We start from the raw sequence: 18,910 nt of genomic DNA on the forward strand, positions 1-18,910 counted from the left end.
AAAATGCTGGAGAAACTCAGCGGGTGAGGCAGCATCTATGGAGCGAAGGAAATAGGCGACGTTTCGGGTCGAAGAAGTCTGAAGAAGGGTTTTGGCCCGAAACGTCGCCTATTCCCTTCGCTCCATAGATGCTGCCTCACACCCGCTGAGTTTCTCCAGCATTTTTGTCCACCTCCAGATTCAGGGACAGTTTCTTTCCAGCTGTTATCTGGCAACTGAACAAACTTACCAACAACTAGAGAGTGGTCCTGAGCTACTATCCACCTCATGGGAGACCCTCGGACTATCTTTGATCGGACTTTACTGGCTTTGCCTCGCACTAAACGTCATTCCCTTTATTATCTATCGGCACGCTGTGGACGGCTCGATTGTGAAGGGCCTGTATCACTTTGCCGAGTTATTCACAAATTCTCCCGAGTTTTTCCCTTGATTCAAACTCGCAGAATGTTCGTAACGAGTCTGTAGGAGTCCATGGATATATCGTTACTCAGGGGGATCAGGTAAGTCGCAATATTTCTCCTCCCGACTATTTTTTTTACTTGTGGACATTTTTTATCAGGCTGGAAAAAACGTCCTGACTTACCTGATGCCCAAGTACCTATGGCTGACATAACGAGCCGCTACGATATATCCACGGACTCGTTACGAACATTCTGTGAGTTTGAATCAGGGGGGAAACTCGGGAGAATTCGTGAATAACTCAGGAAAGTGAGGCAGGCCCTTAATCATGTATTGTCTTTCTGCTGGCTGGCTAGCACGCAACAAAAGCTTTTCACTGTACCTCGGTACATGTGACAATAAACTAAACTCATACTTAGCAGGGGGTTTTTTGGGGGGGGACCCATACCTCAGGCAGGAAAACTGAAAGGAATAGAGGCTGCAAATGGATGGAAAGTGTGTGGCCTTTGGGAGAAATGACCCAGATTGCAAGGAATATTTCCTATGGCCCAAATTGTTACAAAACAGATGAATCAGTTCACTTGGCACTTCCAAGCAAAGGGAAATCCCTGGCTGTCAGACTCAATAATCCTACACTTATGTAATGGAATAAATATGTTCAATGCACTGACGAGTGATACATAATAAATTACAGCAGTGCTGATTCTACACAACCCTTCATTTACTTTCCAATCCATTCATGATATGTTGGAGTCATTCCCAGTTATTTGTTCTCCATCCCTGAACTCAATGCCTTGCCCCATTTCAGAAAGCAGTTAGAAATCCACAGTGTCGTAAGTCTTGAGCCTAAAGGGCCCGTCCCACTTAAGCTATTTTTAGGCGACTGTCATAGTCGTAGCAGGTTGCGAAAAACCTGCGACTGGACCCCCCCCCCCCTTCGACATAAGATTTGAAATAGAATCATTATTTCAACAACAGAAAAAAAACAATGTCATCACCGGTGACAACCTACGTTAACCTGGCGACAACCTACGACAGCACCTACGTCAGGAGAAGTCAAGCTACGCTCATTGGCATCAAACCCACTGTCGCCGACTGTCTCCGAAAAATTTCCAACATGTTGAAAATCCAGCGGCGACCAGAAAGACGCGACTGAGGAGACTACTCATGACCCTACAGGCGACACCCTGGCGACCATGTGGTGACAGCCTAGTCGCCTGTAGTCGCCTAAGTGGGACAGGCTCAATGTTATCCAGATTGATAAGCAAGGCTGATCTCCTTTCCCGATGAACAAGATAGGTTTTGAAGATCAATTGGTTGTGTGACCAGCGTTACTTTAGATTTTAGACCTGAGAGATTTAGCACGGGAAACAGGCCCTTCAGCCCACCGATTCTGTGCTGACCAGCGACCACCCCCCTACACCAACACTGTCACACAGTCACACAGAGACACAGTCACACAGACACAGTCACACAGGGACACAGAGACACAGAGACACAGAGACACAGACACACAGACACACAGTCACACAGACACACAGAGACACAGAGACACAGACACACAGAGACACAGAGACACAGTCACACAGTCACACAGTCACAGTCACACAGAGACACAGAGACACAGACACACAGACACACAGTCACACAGAGACACAGTCACACAGAGACACAGACACACAGAGACACAGTCACACAGGGACACAGACACACAGAGACACAGTCACACAGGGACACAGACACATAGAGACACAGTCACACAGAGACACAGTCACACAGGGACACAGACACATAGAGACACAGTCACACAGAGACACAGTCACACAGGGACACAGACACATAGAGACACAGTCACACAGACACACAGAGACACAGACACACAGACACACAGTCACACAGTCACACAGAGACACAGACACACAGTCACACAGACACACAGACACACAGACACACAGACACACAGAGACACAGACACACAGAGACAGTCACACAGGGACACAGACACATAGAGACACAGTCACACAGACACACAGAGACACAGACACACAGTCACACAGAGACACAGACACACAGACACACAGTCACACAGTCACACAGAGACACAGACACACAGAGACACAGTCACACAGACACACAGACACACAGAGACACAGACACACAGTTACACAGAGAAAACAGACACACAGAGACACAGAGACACAGGGACACAGTCACACAGAGACACAGAGACACAGACACACAGAGACACAGACACACAGTTACACAGAGAAAACAGACACACAGAGACACAGAGACACAGGGACACAGTCACACAGACACACAGAGACACAGACACACAGAGACACAGACACAGACACACAGAGACACAGTCACACAGAGACACAGACACACAGAGACACAGACACACAGAGACACAGACACACAGAGACACAGAGACACAGAGACACAGACACACAGAGACACAGAGACACAGAGACACAGGGACACAGAGACACAGGGACACAGGGACACAGTCACACAGAGACACAGAGACACAGGGACACAGAGACACAGAGACACAGAGACACAGAGACACAGAGACACAGAGACACAGAGACACAGAGACACAGGGACACAGGGACACAGTCACACAGACACACAGTCACACAGAGACACAGAGACACAGACACACAGAGACACAGACACACAGAGACACAGACACACAGTGACACAGAGACACAGAGACACAGACACACAGAGACACAGTCACACAGACACACAGTGACACAGAGACACAGTCACACAGAGACACAGAGACACAGAGACACAGTCACACAGAGACATACACAAAATGGACATCACCACCAATCCCCTTGTTCAAAGACTCAATGCATTGTCGATTCCAGTTCAACAATATAATTTCTACCGCCATACCCTCTCTGCTGTGGTTTGCTGAGTAGTCTGAGGGACTGCCTCTCCCATTATTGTTGGCGTTGCACTGTTCCGCTGTTTGTCTGGGAAACGAGGAATGATAGCTGACGGGCGGACTTGCGAATGGTCTCTGAAATCACAGAACACAGAATGACAGGATGCCTCTCAAGCCGGTGATCCCCCTTTTCCCACATTTGTGGCGGGACGCCAGTAAATTATTTTTTATCCAAAACTTATTCAATTCCCTTTTTCAGTTTATTGTAGTTTAGTTCACTTCAGTGATACGGCATGGAAGCGGGAACCTTCGGCCCACCAAGTCCACGCCAACCATCGATCCCCATTCACGCAAGCCCTATGTTATCCCGCCCTCTCGTCCACTCCCTACACACCGGGGCGATTTGCAAAGACCAATTATTAACCTATAAACCCACGCATCTTTGAGACGTGGGAGGAAACTGGAGCACCCAAAAGAAACCCACACACAGACACGGGGAGAACATGCAAACTCCACACAGGCAGCACCCGAGGTGAGAATTGAACCCGGGTCTCTGGTGACAGCGGTTCTACCAGCTGTTTAGTTTAGTTTAGTTTATTGTCACGTGTGCCGAGGTGCAGTGAAAAGCTTTTGTTGCGTGCCAACCAGTCAGCGGGGGTCAAGGAAAGAGCATTCCACCAATCTTTCCACCACCACGCACAAGAAGCGACAAGACAGGCACCATTGTGCAGATGCCGAGAAGCTCTGGCTGAACAACATCTAATCTTGTACGTGGACTCGATAAGAAGAAGAATTAGTCAGCGGGAAGACAATACATGATTACAATCGAGCCGTCCACAGTGCGCAGATACACGATAAAGGGACTAACGTAAATAAGGTTTAGTGTGAGATAAAGTCCAGTAAAGTCCAATCAAAGTTAGTTCGAGGATCTCCAATGAGGTACACAAAAATGCTGGAGAAACTCAGCGGGTGCAGCAGCATCTATGGATCGAAGGAAATAGGCAACGTTTCGGGCCGAAACCCTTCTTCAGTTTGAAGAAGGGTTTCGGCCCGAAACGTTGCCTATTTCCTTGCTGCACCCGCTGAGTTTCTCCAACATTTTTGTGTACCTTCGATTTTCCAGCATCTGCAGTTCCTTCTTAAACTCTCCAATGAGGTAGACAGTAGCTCAGGACAGCTCTCTAGTTGTTGGTAAAATGGTTGCCTGATAACAGCTGGGATGAAACTGTTCCTGAATCTGGAGGAGCTGGGCTACCCTTTTGCACTAGTCGGTTTTTGCTATCTATTTGGATCGTGGTATCCTAGATCATAACTTTAGATCTTTTGGGAATTGCCATTTACTGACTTATCAGCCATGGGAAACAGTTTCACCTGATAATTTTAAGCGCCTCCATTGAACAGGGTGGCAGTAGAGATGGCGCAGCGGTAGAGTTGCTGCCTTACAGCACCAGAGACCCAGGTTCGATCCTGACTACGGGTGCTGGCTGTACTGAGTTTGTACGTTTCTCCCCGTGACCGCATGGGTTTTCTCCGAGATCTTCAGTTTCCTCCCACACTCCAAAGACGTACAGGTTTGTAGGTTAATTGGCTTGCTTTAATTGTAAATTGTCCTTAGTGTGTGTAAGAAAGTATTAGTGTGCGTGGATCGCTGGTCAGGGCGGGCCCTGTGGGCCGAAGGGCCTGTTTCCACGCTGTATCTCTCAACTAAACTAAACTGCCTCATGACCTCTGTTCCTGGAATATATATTGGGATTGCTTACACAGACTTTAAAATATGCATCCTATCTTTTTCAAAAACCCCCATTGCAGCATTCCAATCCATCAGATTTGCCCGACACCACGAGGAAACGCACAGGCAGACAAGAAAACCCGAGATTTGCAACCCTATCCAATTTAAAGTTGCCATGGAAACGGCTGACACGGTGGTTGTGTGCCCCAAGAAGGCAGGCCTAGCGTTTCAGGCCTGGTTTCCACAGCAACCGCCATTAAAGGGATAGGCCGCACACAGGAAGAGTGGTGGACTGGGACAAAAACCAACGCGAGAGAGGGGGAAAAGGGGAAGGCGAGATACAGGATGGAAAGATAGCGGTCAGATTCGAAGAAACCATGTTTCAGGAGGGTAGCGGGAGAGAGGCAGTGAAGCCAGAGGAGGGGAATTTTAGAGAAAAGGGAAGGCCGTCAATGCGAAAAGTCAGGTATGACCCAGAGGTCAGGATTGGGGCCCAGAAATCATGGCCAGTTTAGGTTTATTATTATCACCACATGTACTGAGGTACAGTGAAAAGCTTTGCTTTGCCTGCTATCCAAATAGATCAGATATACCATAAACATCACTGGGGGGCTGGAGGAAATTGTAAAGATAGGGAGTGGTGACTAAAACAAAAACCACTTCAATATTTATGCTCTGAAATGGAATAAATATTATTGGAAGGATTTAGACTTTAGAAATACAGCGCGGAAACAGGCCCTCCCGCCCAATGAGTCCATTTTGTCCAGCGTTCCCTGGACACTAACATTATCCTACACATTGGGGACAATTTTACAATGTTACCGAAGCCAATTAAACTACCAACCTGTACGTTTTTGGAGTGCGGGAGGAAACTGGAGCCCATGCGGTCACGTGGAGAACATACAAACTCCGCACAGACAGCACCCGTAGTCAGGATCGAACCCGTGTCTCTGGCGCTGTAAGGCAGCAACTCTACCGCTGTACCACCGTGCCGCCCATGTATAAAGCTAGTGTGAGCTGGGATAACAATGTCCAAGGGAGTGGTGGCTATAGAACAAGCGAATTGTATAAATAGTGAATGAGAAATCATTTATTGGGTTCTGGCCAACGGGATCAATTGGGCAGCTCCATGAAAGATCTGGACAGGCTCAATGGGTCAAAACTGAATCCCAACTAACGACCTCTCAGCAGATTTACCAGCCGCAGATGTGTAGGAAAACTGGCTTGGTATAAATGTAAATTATCCCTATTGTGTTAGTTCGCTCATGTGTCAGAAGATGTAGCTCGTTGTTGGCTTCTGTCCTTGTCCAACATGTTGACAGAATTGGCGCCCGATGTGGCGTCGACTCCAGGGATCGCCACCAGGAGGCTTCTGTCATGATCCCTATTATGTAGGATAGTGTTAGTGTGCGGGGATCGCTGGTTGCCGTGGATTCGATGGGCCGAAGGGCGTGTTTCCGTGCGGTATTTCCAAAACTGTTTTTGCCACTCCATCTGTGAAGAAATCTCTCGTCTTATTCCTAAAAGGCCCAGCTCGTATTTTGAGACTGTTAACCATGGTAACTCCGCAATCGAGAGACACATATTCCCTGTTGAACCGTGTAAGAGTTCTGCGTGCTTCAATGAGATCACCACTCATTTAACTGAACTCTGGAGAATCATGTGCTTGGCCTCATTAATCTCTCATCATGCAAACGCACCAACCTGGGATACAATTTTGTGAATCTTTGCTACACTCTCTCCCTGTCAAGTGTATCCTCTCTCAGGCAACGAGACCAAGAGCGAGCACATTACTCCACGAGAAGTGTCGCCCAGGTCCTTTATAATTACACCAATTAAACGTTGCACTAAGAAATAAACATTTATTTTACAATCACAGCAGAAGGATCCCGACCCAAAATGTTACCTGTCTATTCCCCCCACAGATAGAAACATAGAAAATAGGTGCAGGAGTAGGCCATTCGGCCCTTTGAGCCTGCACCGCCATTCAATATGATCATGGCTGATCATCCAACTCAGTATCCTGTACCTGCCTTCTCTCCATACCTCCTGATCCCTTTAGCCACAAGGGCCACATCTAACACCCACTTAAATATAGCCAATGAACTGGCCTCAACTACCTTCAGTGGCAGAGAATTCCACAGATTCACCACTGTTTTTCCTCATCTCGGTCCTAAAAGATTTCCCCCTTATCCTTAAACTGTGACCCCGTGTTCTGGAGATGCTGCTTGACCTGCTGAATTCAATAGACAATAGGTGCAGGAGTAGGCCTTTCGGCCCTTCGAGCCAGCACCGCCATTCACTGTGATCATGGCTGATCATTCCTCCAGCACTTTGCGCTTTGCTGAAGGTTTCCGGCATCTGCGGTTTATTTTTTTAATCACTATTTTGTTTACCTTTAGAGTCATCGAGCCCTACAACAGGCCCTTCGGCCCAACTTGCCCCTGCTGACTAAGATGCTCCATCTACACTACTCCCACCTGCCTAGACCCTCTAAACCTGTAAGGCAGTGGCTCTACTGCTCTGCCATCGTGCCGCCTGTAGTTATCAGTGAACTGAAGCGTCAACTCTTCAACTCGAGTCCTGACCTCCCATTTACCTAATTGGATACCTTTAATCTATCTTCAATTGGATTTCAATCGGACTTCAATGTTATATCGTGCACTAAATGGTGTATCTGCTATCTGTGCAGTGTGGACAGCATGATTGTATTGACTGGGCAGTATTTTCTTTGACTGGACAGCAAGCAAACTTTCACGTTTTTTTTACCTCAGTACACGTGACAATAATAAACTAAACAAAACTATGTTTAGTCGACATGTGTAGGGAGGAAGAGGGTCTCGACCCGAAACATCACTCCATTCCTTCTCTCCAGAGATGCTGCCTGTCCCGTTGAGTTACTCCAGCATTTTGTGTCCGTGTTGGGTTTCGTTGGCGGGTTAGTCGCTTGGGGGCATGTTGGGATTATCTCCGCGCCTTATGGCACAAAGGCTCTATGTTAGGGAGAGGATGCAATGAAGGAGGAATGACCAGAGATAGCAGCCAGGGACACTCACGTGGCTGTCGGCTTGGTTTACTCGATGGGACGTTGGCCTGTAGGTGCCGCACCCATCACATGGCGAGGGGCCCTCATCTCCAAGCACGCTCCCCTGAATCAGTGTAGGCTCCACGTTGCGAGCGTCAGGAATCTGGACACAAGGACACATACTCCAGTCAATATTCTGTTGCAAATATTTATCTCTCTCATCCCCCTCTCGTACAGAAACAAAAACTAGGCGGCACAAGATATGGAGGCCTCTACAAAGTTCGCCTCCCAATAAGGGGAGCTGCAATCCTCGGGGTGACACGGTGGCACAGCGGTAGAGTTGCTGCCTCACAGCGCCAGAGACCCGGGTTCGATCCCGACTACGGGTGCTTGTCTGTGCAGAGTTTGTACGTTCTCCCCGCGGCCGTGTGGGTTTTCTCCGGTTTTCTTCCACACTCCAAAGACGTACTAAGCTTGTGGGTTAATTGGCTTCGGCAAGTTGTAAATTGTCCCGAGTGTGTATAGGATGGTGTTAGTGTACAATGTGATCGCTGGTTGACGTGGACCCGGTGGGCTGAGGAGCCTGTATCCACACTGTATCTCTAAAGTCCAAAGTAAATGGATTTCTACTTCATGGGATAATCTGCTCCAGGTTGCTCCAGGAAAAAATCTCAACCCTGGAGACTGGGGAAGAAATCTTCACTCCAAAATGTCCCATTATCAGACTAATGAGTAATTCTCTCATAAACTAGCAGTCTACCTTATTGCGGACATGTCCTTGATTTAATCAGTCCTTTCTCCATTACTGTAACACCATAACGCTGTAACACTATATTCTGCTCCCTGGTATTTTTCCACTGACAGCACCTGTTGTACTTATGCATGGCTTGATTGTACTCAAGTATGGTAGGGTTTGACTGGATCGCGCACAAACAAAGCTTTTTACTGTATCTCATTTCACGTGGCAATAACAGTAAACCAACATATACTTACAGGTTTGCAGGTTAATTGGCTTGGTATAATTGTAAATTGTCCCTAGTGTGTGTAGGAGAGAAACATAGAAAAACAGGTGCAGGAGTAGGCCATTCGGTTGGCTGGCAGGAGTAGACTGGCAACCGGAAGGTAGTCGGTTCGAATCCCGCTTGGAGTGCATACTGTCGTTGTGTCCTTGGGCAAGACACTTCACCCACCTTTGCCTGTGTGTGAATGTGTGTGAGTGATTGGTGGTGGTCGGAGGGGCCGTAGGCGCAGATTGGCAGCCACGCTTCCGTCAGTCTGCCCCAGGGCAGCTGTGGCTACAGAAGTAGCTTACCACCACCGAGTGTGACTGAGGAGTGAATGAATAATGCGATGTAAAGCGCCTTGAGTATTAGAAAGGCGCTACATAAATCCCATCCATTATTATTATTAATATGATCAGGGTTGGTCATCTAAAATCAATATCCCATTCCTGATTTCTCCCCATATCCCTTGATTCCTTTAACCCCAAGTGATAAATCTAACTCTCTCTTGAAAACATGGCGTTAGTGTGCGGGGATCGCTGGTGGACGCAGACTCGGTGGGCCGAAGGGCCAGATCCCGTGCTGTATCTATGCTAAAGTAACCAAAACTAAAAACAAAGGAATATTTTATAGGCAAATAGCAGATGGAATTTACGTCTGAAAGACGACAAGGGCTGGCACGGAGGCGCAGCGGTAACGTTGCTGCCTCACAGCGCCAGAGTCCCGGGTTCAATCCTGACCACGGGTGCTTGTCTGTACGGAGTTTGTACGTTTTCCCCGTGACCTGTGTGGGTTTTCTCCCACATTCCAAAGACGTACAGGTTTGCAGGTTAAATTGGCTTGATATAAATGTATGAATGTAAAATTGTTCCTAGTGTGTGTGTAGGATGGTGATCGCTGGTCAGCACGGACCTGGTGGGCCGAAGGGCCTGTTTCCGCGTTGCATCTCTGAACTAAACTAGTGTGTGAAAGGGTCATCGCTGGTCGGCATGGACTCGGTGGGCCGAAGGGCCTGTTTCCGCATTACATCTCTGAACTAAACTAGTGTGTGAATGGGTCGTCGCTGGTCGGCATGGACTCGGTGGGCCGAAGGGCCTGTTTCCGCGCTGTGTCTCTAAACTGAACTGAACTGAACTAAAAGTGCTAACATACTGGAATGAGAAAGCGGAGAAGTGACTCAGAGATGGGATCGTGCTTCCCACTGAACAGCGGCTAACGTCACAGTGCTCCCACCTTGTCGTTCACAACGATCATGCTACTGCAGAGACTGGGCGCAGGGTCCGAGCATTCGCCGCGACCGCTCCGTGGAACTACCTCTCCGACTCCCCGAGTTCCCTTCACCGGCGTCTCTGGTGTCACCCTGGGGAGAGAGCAGACGAAACGTTGACTGCAACCTCGGAATAACGCGTCCTCCCCGATGAGTGTGTGCGCTCGCCAGCCAGCCAGCCCAAAGTGTAGGTCTGCTGACATCCAGACCCACCATCTCACCTTCAGTCCCAGCAAACACAACCGGTTGCAGGTGAGGACAACATGCGTGTAAAACAAACAGTGGCTGTCAGAGGTTCAAGTTCAAGTGAGTTTATTGTCATGTGTCCCTGATAGGACAATCAAATTCTTGCTTTGCTTCAGCACACAGAACATAGTAGGCATTAACTACAAAGCAGATAAGTGTGTCCATATACCATAATGTAAATATATACACACATGAATAAATAAACTGATAAAGTGCAAATAACAGATAATGGGTTATTAATAATCAGAGTTTTGTCCGAGCCAGGTTTAATAGCCTGATGGCTGTGGGGAAGTAGCTATTCCTGAACCTGGTTGTTGCAGTCTTCAGGCTCCTGTACCTTCTACCTGAAGGTAGCAGGAAGATGAGTGTGTGGCCAGGATGGTGTGGGTCTTTGATGATACTGCCAGCCTTTTTGAGGCAGCGACTGCGATAAATGTGGAGAAGGCAGGAGAATGGGGTTTGGAGGGAGAGATAGATCAGCCATGATTGAATGGAGACTTGATGGGCCAAATGGCCTAATTCTTCTCCGATTCCTTATGACCTTGGCATGGGGTGTGGATATTAGTTATTATATTACTAGGATGGAGCCGTTCCCAAACCATGCTGTAAAGCATCCCGACAAAATGATTTCTATGGCGCATCTGTGGAGGTTGGTGATAGTTGCTGGGGACACGCTAAACTTCCTAAACCATCAAAGGAAGTAGAGGCATTAGCATGCTAAGAACACCAAGGGCAGATCAGGTAACAATGGTGATGCGGATAACACAATCTTTGTCGATGACGTGCAGTTCCAGAAGGTTTTGGAGCCTATGGTTTCTGTAGCACATGACCTAGAAGGGACATTGATTTTTAAAAAAAGACACAAAGTGCTGGAGTAACTCAGCGGGCCGTCAGGCAACATCTCTGGAGAACATGGATGGGGGCTTTTTGGGTTGTTTCAGTCTGAAGAAGGGCCCCATTCTGAACTGTCACCCATCCATGGATGCTGCCTGACCCATTGAGTTCCTCCAGCAGGATTCATGAAGGTAACACACACAAAAAGCTGGAGTAACTCAGCCGGACAGGCAGCATCTCTGGAGAGAAGGAATGGGTGACGTTTAGGGTCGAGACCCAAACTGGCCAGTCCTGGGCCTCCTCCATCGTCAGTGAGACCCAGCGCAAATTGGAGGAACAGCACCTCATATTTCGCTGACCTCCCTTACAATGTAACCCTTGCTTTCCCTCTCTCTCCATCCCCTCCCCCTTCCCAGTTCTCCGGCCAGTCTTACTGTCTCCGTACTGCCCACTCCCCTGACATCAGTCTGAAGGGTCAAAACGTCACCCATTCCTTCTCTCCAGAGATGCTACCTGTCCCTCTGAGTTACTCCAGCATTTTGTGCCCATCTTCGGTTTAAACCAGCATCTGCAGTTCCTTCTTAAGGGCCTGTCCCACTTTCACGACCTAATTCACGACCTCTGCCGAGTTTGCCCTTGACTCATACTCGCAGCATGGCCGTCACGAGGTTGTGATGCTAGTCGTAGGTACTCGTGGCATCAAGTAGGTCGGGACGTTTTTCTAGCCTGATGGAAAATGTCCACGAGTAAAAAAGGTGGTGAATAGCTAGTTCCCCACAGAGAATAACAGGTTCAGGAATAGCCATCAGGCTATTAAACCTGGCTCGGACAAAACTCTGAACATTAATAACCCATTATCTGTTATTTGCACTTTATCAGTTATTTATTCATGTGTTTTGTAGTCAATGCCGACTATGTTCTGTTGTGCTGAAGCAAAGCAAGAATTTCATTGTCCTATCAGGGACACATGACAATAAACTCACTTGAACTTGAATTAGGTCGTGAAAGTGGGACAGGCCCTTTAGACAAATTTGAGGAGTTGCAGATTGTGACAAGTTTGAAGAATAGTCAATATAGTTTAAGAGCCTGCTGGGTGTTGGGGGGGGGGGGGGGGGGGTATTAACGAGTATTACGAGGGAATTAATGAGTATTAACCACTTATTTATTTTTGTTTAGTTGAGAGATAGTGTGGAAACAGGCCCACCGAGTCTGCGCTGACCAGCGATCCCCGCACACTGGCACTATCCTGCACACACCAGGGACAATTTACAATCTTTACCAAAGCCAATTAACCTACAAAACTGTCCGTCTCTGGAGTGTGGGAGGACACCGGAGCACCCGGGGAAGACCCACGCAGGTCACGGGGAGAACGGACAAACTCCGAGCAGACAGCACCCGTAGCCAGGATCGAACCCGGGACTCCGGCGCTGTAAGGCAGCGACTCTACCGGTGTGCCATCGTGTCCCCCCGTAAATGGTCAGCACGCACATTGTATGAGGTCACAGGTCCAGAGAGTTAACTGGTTCCCTCTTCACAGACGCTGGTGTGTGATCGCACCAGTTTGTGTTCCCATTTCAGGGGCGGTCAGGAATGGTTAATAACTCTGGCAGCAAGAGGAGCAGCAGAATTATTCTGCATCTAATGGACGATTCTATCCTCGACTATTTCCACTCTGCGTTCCACCCAGGGACCCGTGCTCCGACACCAAGCTGCTGCTCTGCGGGGAAGGAAAACTCCCAGGAGGAAAACAAACATTTGAAGATGCTGGCGAGCGGCGTATATTTTTGGAACGGGGATTTTGTTTTAAAAGAGTTCTGTCGAGAACGATGGCAGATGTAAGAAACGAGGAAGAAGGTGGGGGTGGGGGGGGGGGGGGGGGGCGTGGTGGGGGAGAGGAGGGGTGAAAGAGCACAGAAAGACAGGGGAGAGGGAGAGAGGGGGGAAGAGATGGTGGGAGGGGGAGGGAGAGAGGGGGGGAGGGAGAGAGAGGGGGGGAGGGAGAGAGAGGGGGAGGGAGAGAGAGGGGGGGAGGGAGAGAGAGGGGGGGAGGGAGAGAGAGGGGGGTAGGGAGAGCGGGGGGGAGGGAGAGAGAGGGGGGGGAGGGAGAGAGAGGGGGGGGGGAGAGAGGGAGGGAGGAGGAGAGAGGGGGGAAGGGAGACGAGAGGGAGGGGGGGAGGGGAGAGGAGGGGAGGAGGGAGGGGAGGGAGAGAGAAGGGAGAGGGGAGAGAGAGGGGAGAGAGAGGGAGAGAGAGGGGGAGAGAGGGGGAGAGAGGGGGGGGGAGAGAGAGGGGGAGAGAAAGGGAGAGAGGGGGAGGGGGAGAGGGGGGGGAGGGAGAGAGGGGGGGGGGAGGGGGAGGAGGGGGAGGGGGAGGGAGGAAGAGGGGGGGGGGGAGAGGGGGAGGGGGGAGGGGGGGAGGGAGAGAGGGGGAGGGAGGGGGGGAGGGGGGGGGGGGGGGGGGGGGAGGGAGGGGGGGGGGGAGAGAGAGAGGGGGAGAGAGAGAGAAAGGGAGAGAGAGGGAGAGGGAGAGAGAGGGAGAGGTAGAGAGAGAGGGAGAGGGAGAGGAGGGGGGAGAGGGAGAGAGAGGGGGAGAGAGGGGGAGAGAGGGAGAGAGAGTGGGGGGAGAGAGTGGGTGTGAGAGAGAGAGAGGGGGGGGGAGAGAGGGGGAGGGAGAGAGGGGGGAGGGAGAGAGGGGAGGGAGAGAGAGGGGAGGGAGAGAGAGGGGAGGGAGAGGGAGGGGAGGGAGAGAGGGAGAGGGAGAGAGAGGGGAGGGAGAGAGAGGGGAGGGAGAGAGAGGGGAGGGAGAGAGAGAGAGGGAGAGAGAGGAGGAGAGGAGAGAGGGGGAGGGAGAGAGGGGGGGAGGGAGAGAGGGGGGAGGGAGAGAGGGGGGGAGGGAGAGAGGGGGGGGGGAGGGAGAGAGGGAGGGGGGAGAGAGGGGGAGGGAGAGAGGGGGGGAGGGAGAGAGGGGGGGGGGGGGGGGGGGGAGAGAGGGGGGGAGGGAGAGAGGGGGTGAGTTTCTGGAAGCCAGTGAAGTCATCTTCATTAACAGGGTGAAAGAAATAGGCTTCAGTGCAAACACAAGGCCCAGGTTCGGAACAGGAAGCCAAGGCTTCGGGAATCCTGATTCTATGCAAATGTGCATTAAAACTAAAATAAAGTCCTTTAAAAGAAGTGCTGGTCTTTTTTTTTTAACGTTTCCTACCACTGTGTTGCATTCTTCACACACACACAAAAACAAAGGAAAAAAACCCTTCTCACGCAGTCTCTACTCTCTCTCTCTGTCTGCCCCTTGTGTAGCTTTGCAGCGTTTGAGTAGAAAAGGTTTTGATTCCAAGGGGCAAGACAGGGCAGTCATTCTGAGACCGCAGCCAACACGCTGGAAAATTGTCGGCCCAATGCCCAGTCACCTTGGCAACCATTCAGATTCTGGCGCATGCAACAGCCAATTCCCATCCCCTTCAGACGTCGAGCTTCATGTGGACAGGGGGTTTTTGTTTTACCCAACTCCTGAGGCTTTTAAGGTCACTTTTGGGCTTTCCCCCCCACCACGCACGTCGCTCGATGGTACCGTTTACCAGTGGGTTTTTTTAAGTTCGTGAGGAAGGGGTGACTTGGATCCTCGCTTCCTCTGTGTGGGATTTTTTTGGCCAAGATTATTCCCCCCCCCCCCTCTCTCACATTTCCTCCATGGTTGCACACTTGGCAAAGGCACCAACCACTGTCACGGGTTCGATCCCAGCCTCGGCTCGCTTTGCTGCCCTCAGCATGATAGGTAACGTTGTCCAGATTTACACCATTTACCTCCCATGTTAAGGTGGCGCAGCGGTAGAGTTGCAGCCTCACAGCGCCAGAGACCCGGGGTTGTGCTGTTTGTGCAAAGTTTGTATGTTCTCACCGTGACCCACGTGGGTTTTCTCCGGGTGCTCCGGTTTCCTCCCAAACTCCAAAGACCTACAGGTTTATAGGCTAATTGGCTTTGGTATAATTGTAAATTGTTCCCTGGTGTGTGTAAGATAGTCCCCTGTCCCACTTAGGAAACCTGAACGGAAACCTCTGGAGACTTTGCGCCCCACCCAAGGTTTCCGTGCGGTTCCCGGAGGTTGCAGGTGGTTGCCGGAGGTTGCAGGTAGTGGAAGCAGGTAGGGAGACTGACAAAAACCTCCGGGAACCGCACGGAAACCTTGGGTGGGGCGCAAGGTCTCCAGAGGTTTCCGTTCAGGTTTCCTAAGTGGGACAGGGGCATTAGTGTGCGGAGGATGCTGGTCGGTGTGGACTCAGTTGGCTGAAGGGCCTGTTTCTGAGCTGTATCTCTAAACTAAACTAAAGTCAGGAGGTAAGTCAAGCGATCAGAGATTTCTGCTCCAGAGGACACACGTTCCACCATGCCAGAGGCAACCTTTATACTTTAGAGACACAGTGTGGAAACAGGCCCTTCGGCCCACCGATCAGCAATTACTAGCCCTCTCCTACAACACAAGGGACAATTTTACAATTCAGCGTAGCCAGTTAACCCACAAACCTGTATGTCGTTGGAAACCAGGGCACCCGGAGAAAACCTACGTGGTCACAGGGAATAAGTACAGTAATAATTGTCCCTAGTGGGTGTAGGATGGTGTTAATATGCTGGTCAGCACGGACCTGTTGGGCCGAAGGGCCTGTTTCCGTGCTGTGTCTCTAAACTAAACTAAACGTGAAACATAGCAGGCGAGCTGCAGAGATTCTGGAAGCACGTCGTTGACAAAAAAAATAAATGCATTGAACTGGAAGATCACCTTGTTCTTACAGTGGGAGTAAGTGAACCTTGGCCAAACTCGACAAATATTCATCTAATTGCCGCAACAAAGTAACTTGGATCCCATCGAGGAAAGTGCTGTGGTAAACACAACTCACCTTATCTACAATACAACTTTAAGGTAGACAAGTCTGAAGAAGGGTCTCCACCCAAAACTATTCCATAGAACCTCTCCACAGATGCTGCCTCACCCACCAAGTTTCTCCAGCATTTTTTGTCTACCTCCGTTTTTCCAGCATCTGCAGTTCTTTCTTAAACACGTATACAATACAACTTTGATGTATCACCTAACAATGATCCACTGTCCATCTTCAGGAATATTAGACCAGTCCATTCCCACACTGACCTCTCTGCCCTGGGCCTCCTCCACTGGCAGAGCAAGGCCACACATAAACTGGAGAAACCGCATCTTATATTTCGCTTGGGCAACTTACACCCCAGCGGCATGAACGTTGATTTCTCTCATTTCAAGCAACTCCTGCATTCCCTCCTTCCCCCTCCACTCCCCCACCCTAGTCATCCTACTAGTTCCACTGTTCGCTTCCTAGTATCCCTTTCGTTAGCACATCGTCCCCAGCCAACAATGGCCCATTGTGGGCTCCACCTCTCCTGAGGTCATCTGATGCCGGATCTGATTTGTTCTGGCCTCCAGATCCTCCCCCATCTTCATCTTTCAGTCTGAAGATGGGTTCCGACCTATTCCTTCTCTCCAGAGATGCTGCCGGTCCCGCTGAGTTACTCCTGCATTTTGTGTCTATCTTCAATTTTCTTGGCCACGCTCTGGGAGTAGAAGTGGGGGCGGATCCGGACCGCAACGGCCGTGAGCCCCAGGCCGAGCTCGGCGATCGTTTGCCTGCTTCTGCTGCTGTTGAAGGTGAGATGTTCTCACCTTCAACTCAGAACTTCAACTTCAACTCAGACCTTCAACTCACCTTCAACTCAGACCCTCTCTCACACTGCCTGCTGCTGAAAGACTCATCCATGCCTTCATCTCCTCCCGACTGGACTATTGCAACTCACTTCTCCTTGGCATCAGCTCCACCTCCATCAACCGACTCCAACTGGTCCAGAACGCAGCCGCCCGACTCATCACCCACACCAAATCCTGGCATCACATCACTCCAGTCCTCAAAAAACTTCACTGGCTTCCCATCTCCCACCGGATCACCTACAAAATCCTGGTCCTCACCTACAAAGCCCTCCACCATCTGGCCCCCCCATATCTCACTGACCTCCTCTCCCCCTACCAACCCTCACGGTCCCTCAGATCCACATCAGCCGGTCTCCTCTCCATCCACAAGTCCAACCTCCGCAGTTTTGGGGACAGAGCCTTCTCCAGGGCAGCTCCCAGGCTCTGGAACTCCCTCCCCCAACTGATCCGCAATTCCGTGTCCCCACGTCCCCCTCCCTTTTCATCTGTGCATTAATTGCCTCATATTGTGTTTTGAATTGAATTCTGTCTTTACTTTGTGTACTAGTCATGTCTCTACTATTTATTTCATTCCCCTTACATGTTTTTCCTCTACATGCTCAATTTTTGTAAGGTGTCCTTAAGACTCTTGAAAGGCGCCCATAAATAAAATTTATTATTATTATTATTATGTTGCGTCGCGCCAGGGTCTTGGGCCTGTCCCACTTTGGCCGTCAGTTACGCGACAGGCCGTTGGCGTGCAAAGATTTCGTTCGCTACAAAAATTTAGGAGCCCCGCGCGATGTCTCGCACAACTCCATACCCCTCCGCGCTTCTCAGTGGGACCGGCCCCGCGCGGCCACACGATGCCCGTGTGCCTCAATGCGACAACGAGGTTGCGTAATTTGCGTGCCAAGGACACGTAAGTGGGACAGGCCCTTTACACTCCACACACACTACGGACAATTTGCAATTACACAAAGACAATTAGCCTTCAAACCTTTACGTCTTTTGAGTGTGGGAGTAAAACCCATGCAGGTCACGGAGAGAACATACAAACTCCGCACAGACAGCTCCCATAGTCGGGATCGATCCCGGGCTCTGACCTTCCTTCCATCGAGGGGATTCATCGCAGTCGCTGCCTCAAAAAGGCTGGCAGTATCATCAAAGACCCACACCATCCTGGCCACACACTCATCTCCCTGCTACCTTCAGGTAGAAGGTACAGGAGCCTGAAGACTGCAACAACCAGGTTCAGGAATAGCTACTTCCCCTCAGCCATCAGGCTATTAAACCTGGCTCGGACAAAACTCTGATTATTAACAACCACTTTCTGTTATTTGCACTTTACCAGTTTATTTATTCATGTGTGTATATATTTATATCATGGTATATGGACACACTGATCTGTTTTGTAGTAAATGCCTACTATTTTCTGTGTTCTTAAGCAAAGCAAGAATTTCATTGTCCTATACAGGGACACATGACAATAAACTCACTTGAACTTGAACTTGTCGCTGGCGCTGTGAGGCAGCAACTCTACCACAGAGCCACCTGCCGCCACACATTGTTTGATTTACAACTGCTCCGAGTCAGACACACAAAAGAAGTTGGGAAAGAAAAATGCATGGAACCGGGTCGGACCTGTATTGCAGGGAGAGGTCGCTGGGTGTGTACTGAAGAGGCATGCGAATAACAAGAGCACTCATGCAGTGCACCATGCACCATGGAATGCAGGAATTCCCTGCGACCAAGTACTGTGTCACCCTCTCTGGGTGAGTGCAGTCAGAACTCTCGCCACAAC

At 50.0% G+C, this 18,910-nt stretch overlaps 1 protein-coding gene across 2 annotated transcripts in view; it reads right to left on the reverse strand.

Annotated features, from left to right (window-relative positions):
- LOC116967354 (probable JmjC domain-containing histone demethylation protein 2C) overlaps positions 1-18,910 on the reverse strand; it is a 71,214-nt gene that overhangs the window by 37,687 nt on the left and 14,617 nt on the right. For both annotated transcript variants that reach the window (XM_033013863.1, XM_033013862.1), the window contains exons 2-4: positions 10,293-10,419; positions 8,090-8,221; positions 3,313-3,439 (exon numbers count right to left, since the gene is read on the reverse strand). In XM_033013863.1, the coding sequence (XP_032869754.1) occupies positions 3,313-3,439; positions 8,090-8,221; positions 10,293-10,313 (280 nt within the window). In that variant the 5' untranslated portion in view covers positions 10,314-10,419. The remainder of the gene's footprint in view (positions 1-3,312; positions 3,440-8,089; positions 8,222-10,292; positions 10,420-18,910) is intronic.

The sequence above is a fragment of the Amblyraja radiata genome, chromosome 39 (assembly GCF_010909765.2).
Source record: "Amblyraja radiata isolate CabotCenter1 chromosome 39, sAmbRad1.1.pri, whole genome shotgun sequence".
NCBI classification, from domain to species: Eukaryota; Metazoa; Chordata; class Chondrichthyes; order Rajiformes; family Rajidae; genus Amblyraja; species Amblyraja radiata.